General features: G+C 44.5%; 2 protein-coding genes across 3 annotated transcripts in view; one reads left to right on the top strand and one right to left on the bottom strand.

Moving 5' to 3' along the window:
- BSX (brain specific homeobox) overlaps window positions 1-15218 on the top strand; it is a 94037-nt gene that overhangs the window by 27157 nt on the left and 51662 nt on the right. For both annotated transcript variants that reach the window (XR_011804863.1, XR_011804862.1), the window contains exon 4: window positions 3287-3451. The gene's annotated coding sequence lies outside the window, so the exon portion shown is untranslated. The remainder of the gene's footprint in view (window positions 1-3286; window positions 3452-15218) is intronic.
- Window positions 393-14567, bottom strand: CRTAM (cytotoxic and regulatory T cell molecule). The gene is made up of 13 exons (XM_005026632.6): window positions 14376-14567; window positions 11246-11392; window positions 8495-8647; window positions 8136-8267; window positions 5412-5582; window positions 4754-4825; window positions 4530-4595; window positions 4201-4308; window positions 3364-3435; window positions 2787-2891; window positions 2240-2383; window positions 1893-1976; window positions 393-1425 (listed from the first exon to the last, which is right to left on the bottom strand). Exons 1-13 carry the CDS (start codon window positions 14422-14424, stop codon window positions 1295-1297), a joined length of 1434 nt encoding a protein of 477 aa, XP_005026689.4. The 5' UTR covers window positions 14425-14567; the 3' UTR covers window positions 393-1294.

Raw genomic sequence — 15218 nt, 5'->3', positions numbered from 1 at the left:
ATTTTCCATCCGTTTAATACATTTAAAGGGGTTGTGCACACTTAAAGCCGCTTCTTAACCCCCTGCAGGATCTGCAGGTGGCTACCAGGTCTGGGCTGGAGAGTGCTGTGGGGCTGGGCAGCTGCCAGGGCCCTCGGTTTTATAGGAAACATTTGGGGTTACCGGGTCTGTTTGTCTGTGAACACCTGCCATCACCACACAAACCCTACAAGCTGAGTTTACAAACAGTTGGGGTGTTTTATATTTCCTTGTGGCTTGGCTGAATGGAAAGGGATTCAAATTGGATGGTTAAACCACTGTTGCAACAGGCCGTGGACTGGCAGTGTTGTGGTGATAGCTGTGTTACCCCCCTGTCAAAAATGGGGACACTTTCCACATAAAAATGAAATTAGTTCTAGCAATCGTTTCAAGAGCATTTATTTAATCCAGTATTCAGAAAGAGTTTTCAGCGTTTTTCTCACTTGTGATGAGAAATAATCATCTCTTCCAAGAAAAATAAATACAGCTTTCTGCTATAGAGGAATGCAAATTTCCTTTATTTCAGAAAGTTGATCTTACGGTACAGAACCCCAGTACGAGGCTCCTGCAAAAGAAAAGATTCCTGGTGGTGGCATCGCAGGGCTCTGCAGATGAAACATCATGGCGATGCTCTCTGCTTGCTCCCTCACAGGCAAGTGTCATCCTCCTTGCTTTTGGGGTGTCCCAGGTGAAACACTGTCCTTCCTCTTCACCTTTGCCAACCCCTCATTTGAAGACTTCCAAGGGGGACAACTGTTTAGCTTAATACCTTAGACATCAGGATGCTTTCCTGCTTGGTTTGATAGCACTGGATGGCCAGGTCTGGCTGTCAGACTGAGTTCATAGAAGTCCCAGTTGGTTTGCATCTCCCAGGGTTTCCTCTTCAGCCCTGTGCTTGCAGAGTGGCAGAAGTGTTGCAGGAATATCTCCATATCCTGTGGTCCCTGGGACTAACTGCGTACTCCCTTGCAAGGACCCTAATAGCAATTAGGGTGGATTAGGGTGGATTGATGACCCATAATTCTGGCAGTGGTCAATTAAATCCTCTGAGAACTACAGCTAAATCAGAGTGTTCATTGCTCATAGATTGATAGGAGTGCCAGTCCCATCTACCTGTCCTACTGTGTAGAGGAAAAGAGTCCAGACTGGCTCTGGGATTGAGGATAGTCGCTTGTACTCCTGCTCCCTGACATCATACTGATTTGTGAATGCTCTAAGATAAATATTAAAAAAAAAACAGTGGTGTTTCTGTGTGTTTGCCAGAAGGACCACATTGCTATACATCTGTTTCCCTTCCACATGTAAACAGTTTCTCAGCTATTGTGATGTTTTTCTCTCCTGGATTCTTCTGTGTTTTTTCCGCATATCCTTCTGTTACATACTGCACGTTGGACTTCTGACTGACAGCTGGAAGATAAATACACATTTATTACTCATTTATTACTGATTTTACCAGCCTGAAATACGTGCTATTTCATCGTGTTATAAAACAATGAACGACCCAGCATATTCAGGACTGTTTAACAATAGTTGAATTCCCCGTATAAACCACTCATAGTATCTTTAATGGCATTTTAGTAGATTGGATATAGAAACTAGATAAAACCATTGTGATTATCCAGTCTGAACTATCAAATGAAAAGCCATGATTTTAATTTTTTATGGTTCTGTATCAAAGGTGAACCTATGATAGAGCTAAGCTATGAGGTGGTAGACTTCAGGTGATGAAAGCCTTGGCTTTACAATATTCAGGTTTAGAATGCCCAATTTGGAAATATCTCTGTACAAAAAAAAGGTGGACAGTGATTTGCTTCTGCAGTGGTTGGTACCAATGCTCTGACAGGAATTAATTTATATCGGTTGAAACTTTTTACCTTGTTCGTTCTTCTCATGGCCTGGACTTTCTTCATTAGATTTGGATTTATAACTCTCCAGCGTCTGCTCTGAATTATCATTTTCTGTGCAGAAAACAAATGTAATTAAACACTGAGATTTTTTCCATGACTTTTCCTCACTCTCTGCCTTGAGCATAACAATCCTAGTCTTTCAAAAAGAAGTTAGAAAATAAGAGTGCAATTATCCTGATCATTCACAAGAGAGATGCTTAAGAAAACAATTTAGTTATGTGACAACTTGTGGCAGCTGAAGCTTGGCCCCAGGCCATCAGCTGCAGGGACTCTTCAGCAGTGTTAGCAGTAACTCAAACAGTGCCATCACTCACCTCTCTTCCACACTCCATGAGCTTTTTTCAGCTTCCTCATAAAAAGCACAACAATGATGAGCAACACGAAAATCAGAACAGCCACCAAGCTTGGCAGCAGGACATCCTTCTCCCTTTGGATGCCTTCGGATAGCAGATCTTGCTCTGGAAAAGAGGCAGATGTATGTTTGTGTTGTTAAAGAGCTTCCTGGGAGTTTCTGGTGATTAAAGCAAGAATGATGTCTCATGGACAAGGCCAGGTGAACATGGGGGGAGTGCAGATTTCACCTTACTGGCTTGAGTTTTAAGATATGAGGTTAATATTTTCCTAGTTGTATAAACAAACAAAACTGTTTGAAGTCAGAGAATTTGGTAAAATGTGGCTTTTTTCTAGGTGGTAGAAATGGTTGTGTTTCTGTGGTCTTCCTCAAGATTGCAAGTTAGCATTACCCTGGTGTACTGACACTAGGTTTGGAGGTGGATACCTGGTCAGAGAGAGTCAGCTTGATGTTAGAAAGCTTGTGGTGTGTTTGGAAGTTGTCACTGAAAAGTATTTATGAGAGCTTACCGAAGGTGATGATGGAAATCTGAGTTACGTTTTCACTTGGGGGTGAGGCTTCTGTCCTGGGAAGTTCGTCTTCTGTCACTGTGCCATTGGATGCTGTGTCAGTGCCTGGAGAAAGAAAAAGAACAGTGTTTCTCTGAAGGGCAAAGGGATGCTTGAGAAATCTTTATTTTTCCAGCAGCTCTGAAGGGCAGGGCACCTGGTAATGCAACAGAAAGGCTACTGGAGCCCTTGACTTAAAGCGCCGTGCTCACTTCCTTGACACTGCATTTCTTTATAAGATAAAGACCACTTAAGCTTTATGAACATAAAATCCTTGGAGTACTTTACCGAATACTTCCAATTTTACAGACTCACAGGAGTGTGAGCTTTGAATCTTTGTTATTTTTTTTAGGCTTTCCCTGCCCCTTAGTTCACTTGAAATACAAGAATATGCAGCTATCCTTTTTCTTAAAGCAGATTCTTGTCTTGTATTCATCTCAGATTATCTTTTGCTGTCCTAGCTCGCAGAGGTGCAGTCATCCAGTGTGAGAATCACTGTTCTGTGATTCACCACCCCACATCTGATGCTGTAACGTACCGTTTGGGACATGGTGACTCGGGGTACCAGACAGTTCTTCCTCTCCTGCTGCAGCTGATGTTGCTTCGGGCCCTGCAGAAGCAGAGAGGTGAGCTCTGAGTTTCTTACACACATGGATAATATAATATATCTTTGTGTAATTTACTATGATTTGTAAGACCAAAAGGATAAGGCATGCAGTGTTTGCCAAAACTTTACATTCATAAGAGATTTTCTTCCTTATCAGTTACGTAAGCACATCGTGCTGAAAGATTTATGCTCCCTCTCAATGTTAATAGAGCTGATTATCAACAGGATGTAGCCATTCTGTGAAGTTTGCAGACACTGATACAGCACTTTTAAACAAATACAAACAAAGGGTTCATGCCTTTCTAAAACAGTCTGTTGACTTTTCACTGCTTGGCCTATAACACTAAGCAGGTGCCCACTTTGGTGGGTTTTGGTCAACCAGTTTGCACAGTGGAGCTCTTTATTCTTCTGTTGGAAACAGTTCTTCAGTACAATAAATTCAATTTGCAGCCATTTATATGCACTGATAATCTTTGTTGCACAGTGCCACCTAGTGCAGCCACCCAGAGAAATCCCAGCTTCAGCTCATGCCGTGCTTTTCTGACACATCACGAGAACGCTTGGCCAGTCTGGCTGCTGCCAACCCTGATGTAATTCTTCTGCATCTAACGAGAGAGTTTGTCTGCTTTTATGGCTGTAAAACAGAGGCTCTGCTCACAGGCAGGAACTGCTGTGTTTTATGTTGTGTGCAAGATGGTAATATAATGACATTCCTGGTGGCATTTCTGTCCTGGTTTGATAAATTCATGTGATTAAGTCCAAACTTACAAGTAGATGTGACAGCTGGCTGGAGGTTTTGCTGGGTTGTAGTTGATGCTGAGCTGAGAACTGCTGGATTCTCTGGTACTGCGGAAGGGATGCTTGGCTGGTCAGAGCCTAGAGGAAAATCCCCAAACACAAGATAAACATCACATGTCACACACTGCTGTTCAGTCCAATCCCAAATGAAAACTGCTGTGGTGTTCGTGCCTGGGCTGTTTGGGTCCCCTATCTTGAGCTGTGGTTAGATTTACAGTCCTCCCTTCCCACCTTCAGTTTCTCTGTCTGAATATATTTAGCACCGTGAAATGAGTAAAAAATGAAAGTAAAACTCATACCATTATGTTGTGGGTAGCTTGGGGAGAAGTCTGTACTGTTGTCCAGATCTGACTCTGTTGCAGTCGCTGGGGGGAAAAAAACAAAGCAGGTCTGAATGCTGAGCAAAATCTTCCTCAGTGCTATTCTTTTGCAGCCCAAGCTCTACGGAAAGACACTGTACAGCATTTTCTGTGATGGATGCTGTGCTTATCTGACCTGTATATTAATTAGAGGAAAACAATACCTGTAGGCTGCTCATGCTCAGGGACGTGTGTAACCACCTCTTGTGCAGTTGATGCAGGATATGTGTTTGTCACTGAAAAAAACAACAGTACAACTTTCAGAGCACTTTGTAAGCATTTGTAGAATCAAGCAATCTAATGAGGAGTGAAGTAAGAATAATTAGACCCATCCGAAAGACAAGTAAATGGGCAGAAGGCAAACTGCTCTGAGAATTAAAAGCAGCTTCAGTGTTAATTTGCTATGTTTACACCCTTCTAGCTTTCCATGTGGATGTATCTAAAACACAGAGGACATGGAAAGCTCAGAGCTTTTTGAGAACATGCACTCTGCATTACCTTTAAAGCTCTAGGGCAAACACTACCAGAATTCTAGCAGCAGCACTGGGGAACTTAGCCCTGCTGCTCATCTGAGCTGCTATGGCTTAATTTTAATGATTTTTAAGGTAGTTAGGAAGCAGAGAAAAAAAAAAAAAAGCAAACATCAACAAGAAAACCATAAAACTTTAGTTTGGAGTTCCTCATTTGCCCCAGATAGCCCTGTCATGTAAAAATAGATTTCACACACGGGGCAGTAGAGCACAGCATTCAGCTTTGCACGCGTATCTGCATAACCACTTGTGTGCTAAAATGAGATAGCTGCTGCTCAGAGTGCTGCAGTACCTGTCCCAGGGAGGTCCTCAAAGCGGAAAGGCACAGCCAGCTTCTCTTCTTTTAATGCTTTGTGGTGAACGAGGCAGCTGGCTGTTGAATTGGGCCCGTAGGCGAGGACTGTCAGCGTGCTGGTTGTGGTCCATTTCTCCCCATTGGCTTCTGACTTGTGCGTGGTGTCACCTATACGCCCGTTGGAAGAACACATTTAAGTGCTTTCTAGTCAAGAGCAATTTAATGAAAAACCTTCCAGGCACAATCTGCATTACTTTGCTCTGCTAGAGCAGCGCACAATTGCTGGGCCCAAGTGGTTCATTGTGTAAATGGATTTACACGGGAGCCCAAAGACAGCAAGGTCACCTTTTCTTCCTCGGTGGCTGTTTAAGTGCAGCCCTCGCTGCACCTCCTGTGCTTAACCCTAACACTCTGCTCCATTTCATGACTCACAGGGGGAAGTTCCTCTGCAGCAGTGCTCACACACCCTGGAAGACTGCAGTGGGATGTCCCGACACCCACCAGCACTTCTGGTCTTTACTGAATGGAACAAATTGCTTAGCTGGGGCCAGAACCCTCAGAGGCAAGGTCTGTAGCATGACCAAGGGCTAAAAAAGTTCAGATTCTGCTTAGTGATAATCTGAGGGTGCTGAATTTGTGTCTCAATAGCTGTACATTTGTTACCCTAAGCATACGAAGTTGTTGAATTTTTATTGATGTGCAATATTTATGTTTGTAATAAGCACTGATACAACTCCATTAAATCCTGTACGAGTCCTCCATCATCCCCACAGTCCAGGTTTGACTTCCCATTTTACAGCTGGGGGACATGAAGATTAATTGCTGTGCCATAACGAATTAGAGGCAGTCGTGTGACATGTCTGCTGCACTCCCCAGTCCTCTAGGTAACACTGACTTCCACTCACTAATATTGGATGGAACGATAAAGATGTATTTCATGTGACACAGAGAGACGTGTTTGAATAGCTCTGGTGGAGAGGGAGTTTTTTTTCAGATGTTTACCTTAAATGCCCACAGTGGCACAATAATCTCAACTGGCTGCTTCTACTGTAGAGGTTCTCAGGAAACAAACTAATGCTTTCTCTTGACCTGTTCCCTTGGTAACATCCTTGTTTCTTAAATGAAAGAAATTCCTTGTTTCCAAATTAGCCTTTACAGATAATTTATTGTATCACAGACCAGTATTTCTTAGCACTCTTTGCCATCCCTAGTGGGGTCACATGAGAACTCAAAAGGATCTCATAGTGTTTTTGCTAGAAAGGAAATAATCTTTAATTGTCAGCAACAGCTCAGTAATTACAGCTGGTTTGCCCCTGCTGAGCCCTGGTGGAACTGAGGTGTTGCCAGTAATTAAAATGTATTAGCTATTTTCTGATTAGTATAAATATTTGCAGGAAGTGATTAAAGCTGAAAATAGAAGGGGGGAGAAAGGGGTGTTAGTCAAAGGCAGTCACCTGCAAAAAAGGAAGGGCACATGCAGAAAGTTTGAGAGTTGCTGAATTAGGACAGTTATTTTTTTCCTCTCAAACATCGTTTGCATCTGCTGCAAACGGGCTGGATGGTGAATCAGCACCTCTTCATGCAAATATCCCTTCATTTAACCAACCACAAATTAAACCAATCAAGCAAACCCAGCACAGGCCCTTTGTTGCTTAATTAAGTTCCCAGGTAGCTGTGGGACAGGAGGTGGAGGGCCAGGTAGCTCTTATTGCTATGATGTGCTCTAATGCCTGGCAGATGTTTGTGCTATGGATCTGAAGGTGCAAGGAGGAGACAAAGGTAAGTGTAGGTTTTTATTGAACTAGCTGGAAAAATGCTTGGTTGGCTTTTTTTTTGTATTTGCTTCAAACAATACACTACATCAGCCCAAAACTGAGATCCTTTCAAGTTTAAGGACACCCCTCTTTTAGAACAACTGCTTTCCTGCTGTTTTCTTGAGCTCTTAGTTAAAAAAAAAAAAAAAAAAAGCCATCTTGGGGGAAAAATATTACAGGCTAAGCTTTGAGCATGTTGCTTGGTGATGGAAAAAATACAAACACGTTTGTTAATATGTAAAAGAAAATACACCTGCATCTATGAGTATTTTCCTCACGTTGACAGGGATGTTTCCTCTCCAGTGTGCTACAGTTGCAGCTAATAAGGCAGGTATTATTAGAACGTGGCCTTTGAAGCAGCTATTTATATGGTACACAAGTTAAATTGAGCTGCCTAGAGGCTCCGTTCCCCTTCATCTATGTCTACCTAGCTGTGCTCAGGTCTGTCATCACTGCAGGGCTGTGTGGGCTGTGTTTCCTGACTGCTGTTCGTGGTGTGCTAGTGAACTGCCTGGCTCTGAGCAGATTAACGAGAGAAAGGCAGCACGTGTGCAGGTGAGCTGCTCAGCATAGCTAAGGAAAACCTGTACCAAACACAAAATGGGATTTGTCATGGCTTTGCTAACTGGCTGCATGCTTGGACATGCAAATTGTGCCTCCAGGGTTTTGGTTTCATTTTATTTCGGTGGAATTTCGCTTCAGATTCTCAAAGGGTTTCGGTGCCAGGTGCTGTTGTTCTTGCACCGAATGTGAGCAGGTGAGATGAGCCATCCTGTGATCTCCCCTGCACAAGCATTTAGTGCTGGCTTTTCTCCAAACCTGTACCGCCAGGGTACCATTTTTAGATGTGCTCAAGGCTGATAAGAAGAAATTGGTTCATAACAGTCTCTGTTCTTTTAATGCTTACCTGGAAGTTGTATCCCGTTATCCAACAGCCAGGTAATCTGGGGCCGTGGTTTACTTCCTCGTGTAGAGCAGGACAGTGTAATGCCTCTTTCTGTGTCTTGGGATGCTTCCAGTACCGGTTTAGAAGGAGCAGCTGCAGCAAGAAGGTTTGCAATCAGTTGTAGTAACTCGTTCTGCTCAGTTTTATGAATGGCTGCATGCACTAATAACGCTACGTAGCATTGTTGGGTAGGGCTGAGCTAACACTGGGGTTATGCTGTGCTAAACACTGTACAGTTGTATGCAAAAATGCAGCCCTGGAGTTAGGGAGCTGGCTTTGTTGTTCGGCTCCTCCGGCACAAAACAAGGATGGGAACTTACCCAACACCTCAACAGTCGTCGTCTTGACTTTGAACGGGGTGCCGTAGTAGAAGCATTTGTAGACGCCTTCGTCGTGCACTGTTACATTAGACAGTCGGATGGATAACTCATCCTCTGAATAATGGATAAGCTTGTACCTCTGATCTCTTAAACCTGTAAAGAAAACACAACCCAGCATGCTATGTGTGTTGGTACATGAGAGGAAGACAGATAATCAAAGCAGTAGTGAGTGAGATCAGTTTTGTTTACTGCAGTTCTTTTTTTAGTCATCAACCTTGACATAAGTGAGCAGTTGTAGCAAAAAGCGTTTCTAGCTGGTGCTGCCCTGGCACAGAGGCAGCAGTAAACTGATGAATGGGGTGTGTGCTGCCAGCAGGAAAAACTTTTTTTTTTTTCTTTTTAACTCTGTAAAGAAGTTCAGTTTGGCAAATGAAAAATCTTCCAGTTGGCGTGTAAGTTGAGTGCAGGCCTTGGCTTTGACCTCTGCTTCTCTTTGATTTTATGCAAGCAATGTCCCCTATTTGCCTCAGTTTCCCCTCCATCAAAAGGAGTTACCACGTTATTCGGTGTCTGGATAGCAACACGAAGTGGTTAGATTTATATCCATAGTAAGAAACAGAATTTCTGAGGTTTTTGTAGTTCAAGAGGGGGTAATGCAGAGGTGCAAGGGATTTCCCTCAAGTCACAGACCTGAAAGGTCAAACCCTCTTGTTTTGTTCCTTTTTTTTTTTTTTTTGATGGAGAGGAATCAGTGAAAAAGAAACAGTTTAGAGCTGCTTCCAAGCCTTCAAAAAAAAGAAGGTCTTCATCCTGCGTTCCCAGGTATTACAGCAATTTGGGTTCCTTAAATATTTAGATAAATAAAAGCAAACATTGGGGTTCAAGGATGTGATCTGTGGTCAGAACACCAGCATGACCCATGAATACAGAACCTAGAGCAAAGGTGCATGAAGCGGTGAGCGCTTTCCCTTCCCCATTCCTCAACCTTTGATTTGGCCTTGAAAAAATCCCTTCCCTCTTTAGGTGCATGAACGCTATGGTCAGCCCACACCTCTTTATTTACTGCTTATTAATTGGCTGTTTCTTTTCTCCTCTCCTTGTCTAATTAGCTAATTTTAATGAGACTGTCACCTAGATGTACTGTGCTCTGCTGTGCAGTCCTTCTCTTGACTTTCTGGTGTTGGCTTCGTTCCTCCTGGACGAATCTTGGGGACAAGCCAGCAAGTCACATGGACTTTTCCCACAATCACAGCACAGAAAGTAATGTTCTGCCTCTTGAACTGAACTGAAACTGGGGATGTGGATCAGTCATTAGAGAGAGAACTCTCAAAAAGTGTCTTCAGTTTTTAGCTGAGCTCTTTTAAAATGTAATTTGGGAGAATATCATAGCAGTGCTATAATTTATGGTAATGATTAAATATTAAAGGATTTTGGTAATACCATGATGTAAGACTTATACACAATGAGAGGGGAGGGAACTGATTTGTAAAGTGGGTTTTGGAGAAGCAATGTGACAAAGGATCACAGTGATGATTCAAAATAAAAACTGAAAATGTCCATACCTAGCGTGAAGCTTGGTTCCTGTCTAAAGGACAGTTTGCCTTTGTGAAAGGAAAGCACTGACTTGTCAAGTATCCAAATGGTTTGCAAACTCTTATCCTTGTGTTTGTTATATCATGCATCTTGCTGAGAGATAATCATGGGATACTGACGCTGTGGGCTGAATCCTCAGGTAATTTAAGGCAGGTGCTGGTTTTGTCTGCTCAGCTTAGAGTCTGCACTATAGATACTAGTGGATATGTCCTAAATTGCTGTGTCAGCTCAGCAAAGCTTCAAGCATCAAAAGGGCTATGTCTGCTGAAGGATGGAGATGCTTAAAACTGGTACTGGAGATAACTGGTGGCGAGGGGAATTCATCCTTGGTCTTGGTTCTTGGGTACAAGACCTGACTAATGGACCACAACAAGAGTGAGGAACCCCTGCCATAGCCTGCTGTGATTCCTGGAAGCTTGGATATCCGAACCAAGCAGGTTATAATAAACAAGCAATACTTATTTGTGGTATTCTCTGTTTAGAAACGTTCACGACACTTGTGGGAAATGCTCGGGGGCTGGTTTGATGCAGATAACGGGACCCTGGAGCTGGGATTCCCAGAGTAACCAAAGAGGACGCTTGGCTCCTGCACTGTTTCAGTGGGAATTGGGTTCCTGTTATTTGGATAAATCCCCAAAGGCTTTAACAAGGCTGGATGCTGACTAGGTACTGTACAAATGGGGAGGGCTAAGGCAGACCTCATCTTGCAGAGCTGTCAAATTTGGATAAGAGAAAGATTTAGAAGGCATAGTGAGTGGAAGGGAACACAGTGACTGTAACTCTGGCTCTGTCAGCACATAATAAAAACTTCTGCTCTGTTGTAAAGGTTTCCCCTTGATGTGCTACATCTAATGCCCCCGGTGAGGGGAAGAGCACCCAGAGCTTTCAGGCAGGTTCCCTCCCTGCCACTCTTGTAAAGCAGAGTGGGTTTTGTGCTGGTGGTAAATACAGCTCCTTGCTAAAAGCTGTAGTGCCAGACCACTCTTGTGGGGGTTTCCATTTCATGAACTTCCTGCCAGAAAGGGGCTGAGCGTAAAACCATCTCTAGCGGTTGGGTAGCAGGTGAGTCAAACTGGCCCTGGGTGCGAGCTGGAAAGCCCACCCCTAACTGACCCTCTGCTCCACACGGAAAGTGCCGCCTTCGGTTTTCACACTTACCCCACTTGGTGTCAAGAAAAATCGTAAACCCACGAGGGTTTAGCCACTGCCTGATGGAGCTGTTGCTACCCCCGAGGGTGCAGCTGAGATTTAGGTCCTCTCCTTCCTGCAGAGTTACGGTTTCACCGCCAGCTTCTGCGAAATCCCCTGCCAGACGAGAGGGGGGGAAAAAACAACTATTAGAACACGACAGTGAAGTGACAATGTTTTGCACTGAGCAATGTGTCAACTTTCCTTTTCTCAAGGATGTGAAGGTTTTTCTAGATGGAGAAAATTGCCAGTGTAATTGTACTGATTTAATTAAACCACAGTGACTGGGGTGACCTACCTAATGACTAGGTAAGGCTTGTGCCAACAGTTTGTGACCTTTACTGCCAGTGCAGCCAGATGCAGTTAATCCACATGAATCAATGAAGAATTGATAGCACAATTAATGCACAACCCAATTAATGCACATGTTCTCCCTGTAAAAATTAAATTTTATTCCACATTCCTTTCTGGAGCTGTTGAACCTGATTTGTAAGGGTGTGTAATGGAGTGGTAGCTGTGAGTGATTGGTATCTCTGAAAAGGGCTTTTTTATTCGAATGCAATGCTGCAGCTGCTTTGAAACTTCTTTTGCAGGCAGGGTACGCAAACCTGGCTTGGCACAGGTTACTGAAATGAAATTTCACTTACTCCTCCCAGGTGATTTTGCAGACGGGCAGTAAAGTGCGTTTTTCTCTCCAGACATTCTGAGATATGTAATACACTTTGCGAAAATATTTGATGGCCTGGAATGAATTGCCTTCTCCAGAAAAAGCATGCCCTGGAGAAATTACTAAGAGCAGTGCCCTGGTCAGAGTTAAGTAAATAGGCAGTAAGAGGGTTTTATTTTTCATTCCTGTTTTGTGTGTTTTGACTTTATTTTCAGGTAGCTGCCTGCTGCAAGTTCCCGTTGTGTACACGCGCGCTGCAGTTTGGGGAAATGAAATTTTCCTGGGCTTCAGGAAAGCTTTTCATTTTCTTAAAAACATTTTAAAATATAACAGAAAATAAGTTATTTTGGGGCGTTTTTGCTACTAAAATCAGAGGAAGGATTTGTCTTTCTGTAAGAAAGGGGTTGCCCATGGGTATCTATTGCTGTTGTTCACCTTTGACTTGAGTACATGGGACAACGTAGCCACCTTCAAAGAGCCCTTAGATTTGGGGGGGAAGGAAATCAAACTGAAAATGGCAGAAAAATTATGGCCTAGGAATAGATTTCTCCTTTTCAAGGCTCTTTCTCCCTAGTGCCTCTGATTTGTATTTATTTTTTTTTAATTCTACCTCTGCTTCTCTGCTGGTTTCTCAGGGTTTGTGCGAGTTGAGGGAGCTTGCAGAGGAGTGGTAGCAAAAGGGAGATTTCCTCGTGTATGTTCCACTTGTGAAGACCTGTGTCACAGGAGCATGCTGGTAAAGCAGCAGAGGGGGCCTTGCCTGTGGTTTTTCACAGTGCTTTTCACAGTGGCTGTGTGGGGGCTGCTTCCTGCTGCTCGCAGCAGTGTGGGGTCTGTAAGTCACACCTTTTGAGGTGAGAGAGGCAGGGCAGAGCAAGAAAAGGTGGGGGGTGTTGCTTGCTATTTTTTTTTTTCTTAAGCAGAAAAGAGCAGCCCCCAGAGTGGAGCATACACGTAATTTCCATGTGAGACCACGGCTTCATGCAGACCATGACTCACAGGACAAATTTTTCTCCCTTACGGGGGGCAGCTTGACGTGGCTGTGGTCTTTGAGCCTCTGCACCCACCACAGTGTAAGCACGAGGGGTGCCAGCTCCAAGGGGCAGTGTGGATCCCAGGTGCCCTGGGTACCTGGAAAAATTGGTCTGGGATCAACTACAGTGATACGTCCACCTTCTTAGTAGGACAAGCCAATAGTTTCTTGCTGGAAATTGCAAGATACAACGGAGCAGAATGGTTCAAGCCTCTGCTGCTCTGTTAGCCACCAGAAAACGCGTACAGAAATTGTTGCAAGGATGTGCGCTCACTCAATCATTTCACAATTGTCTTTAAAACTGAAGCCTACAGAGACATCCTGTCTAATCAGCTATTTTTGACCTGTGGCCAAAGATATGTGGCAGTCTGGGTTGGTTCTTGAGGTCCTGTGAATGATGGCTGAGAGCAGCTAGCGTGGTCATCGCGCAGCAGTCTGACAATAGTGGGGAATTGGGGCTGGACACCCAGAAAGAGTGGGAGCTGCTGCTTTACGGCAGGTTTAAAGGGCACTGTGAGCACTGTTTTAGCTAGGATATAATTAACAACCTGTTAAGGCCTGAGCTCTGTTAAATACCATCAGGGATCAGAAAATATCCTAAGCGTACTGTGTTAAAAAAATGCGTTGTTGCTGTCTGGACTCTTAGATTTGATACGGCCTCTGTTAATGATCCCTCGGTGTGTGAGATCACACCGAAGTGTCCACAATGCCACTGCTTTGGCTTCTGCTTTTGCCTTTAAGAAGGGAGAGAGACTAACTTTGGCCAGCACCAAGCTCGAGGATGCATACCTCCTGCAAAGGGCAGGAATGACTCTTCTGAGGATCGTGAGCTGTCAAAAGCTGTTTTGTCTCTTTCCTTACCTAAGTCTTTCCACATTTGACATGGTCAGATGTGAACCTCACACTCTCTAGTGTATGAAAGAGGAGATTAGCAAAGCAGGTGTAAGATGCATCCTCTAGCAGGAGTGAGGAGACTGAGCATTTAAAGTGCTTTTCATTTTCAGAGTACTTTGAGTGCTTTTTAAATTACCCCGGCTTGTTAGATTAGCCTCTTAGAAAAAATATGTGAACAAGGGCACATACAGATATCGAAGCCATGGAAAGTAAGCTGCACATATTTAAGGGAGCCTCTCAATTTTTCAGGGCTTTGCCATCTCAGTGTGCTGCCAGCTGCTGGTAGGCGAATTGGTTTCACTGCTACAGGGTTTAGGATTCAGCTGGAATTCAGCACCCTGTCTGCTGCACCAGCTGGCTTTGGGAGCTGGGTGACAACACAACATCCTCAGTAAGAAAACAACAGCAGAGCTGCCTTGCGTGGTGTGCTGCAGCTCTGGGAACTGAATTCTCTAAGCTGGAGTGCTGTAAAGGTAGGAGCAGGTAAAAAAGAGCAGATTGCTTACCTTGCATCAGGAGCAGAGCCGCGATGTGGAGCGCCGTGGTGAAATTCATGTTGTGGTGGCAGTGCGGGCTGCCTGCGCAGACTTCCTCTCCCTGCTGGGGCAGCGAGCAGCAGGTCTCTTTTCAGCACGGGGGGAACAGATTAACCATGACTTCATCACTGCCGGGGTCTCTGCCTCCTTTGCTTTTTTTTTCTGTTGTTCCACTCTTCTTTTCCCCCCCCTTCTCACATGTTTCCTACGTGTCGGTGAAAGCTGAGAAATCATTGACCTCATGGGTCCCCGAAATGAAGCTAGTGGGCCGCAGGAGTGGGGGCACTTCGCCTTGCGCCCCTCCACCTCCATCTCATTCAGCCTTTGTGCAGGGGAGAGGAGAAGAGAGGCATACGGAGGTAAAGATTAAAAGAAACACATGCCTGGGGTGATCCCACAGGGGCACCATGCAGGATTTGACTCCTGCCAATGGGGAGGGAGGCACCCAGGAACGCAGAGAATTTTTGGGCGCTGCTGGAGTGCAGGAACCACAAGGTTGCTTGAAAACCCAGCAGTGCAGATTTAATCCTTGGAAAAACAGTCTCGAGTCACTCCATACCTTCTCCTGCTGTGTGCGCGGGATGTTTGCATTGCTCTGCTTGCAGGGAACGAGGAAGATGGGGAAGGTGATTTGCTGTGTGTGGTTTGTGGCTCTTTGGGGAGCGAAGAGCCTTGGGAGGTGACTTGCAGGTTATGCTGTTCATCGCTGAGCATGGGGCAGGGCTGGCTACATCAAGGGGTCCTAGAGAACCAGTGGCATTGGCCTGATTCCTTCTCAAGCAACCTGGGGCATAGCCAAGCTCTTTCCTGGGT

The sequence above is a fragment of the Anas platyrhynchos genome, chromosome 25, assembly GCF_047663525.1.
Source record: "Anas platyrhynchos isolate ZD024472 breed Pekin duck chromosome 25, IASCAAS_PekinDuck_T2T, whole genome shotgun sequence".
NCBI lineage: Eukaryota > Metazoa > Chordata > Aves > Anseriformes > Anatidae > Anas > Anas platyrhynchos.
The sequence above is the reverse complement of the archived record's forward strand: the minus strand, read 5'-3'. Positions and strand labels throughout refer to the sequence as shown.

What these genes read in the sequence shown, in the direction of transcription:
- CRTAM (XM_005026632.6), bottom strand. Translation starts at nt 14,424, where the DNA reads ATGAATTTCACCACGGCGCTCCACATCGCGGCTCTGCTCCTGATGCAA. An exon ending in AAGCTACCCACAACATAATG is followed by an intron (nt 4,309 to 4,529) that starts GTATGAGTTTTA and finishes ATTTTCCTCTAG; the next exon opens with GCTCTGACCAGCCAAGCATC. An exon ending in GAGTCACCATGTCCCAAACG is followed by an intron (nt 2,892 to 3,363) that starts GTACGTTACAGC and finishes TTCTTTCTCCAG; the next exon opens with GCACTGACACAGCATCCAAT.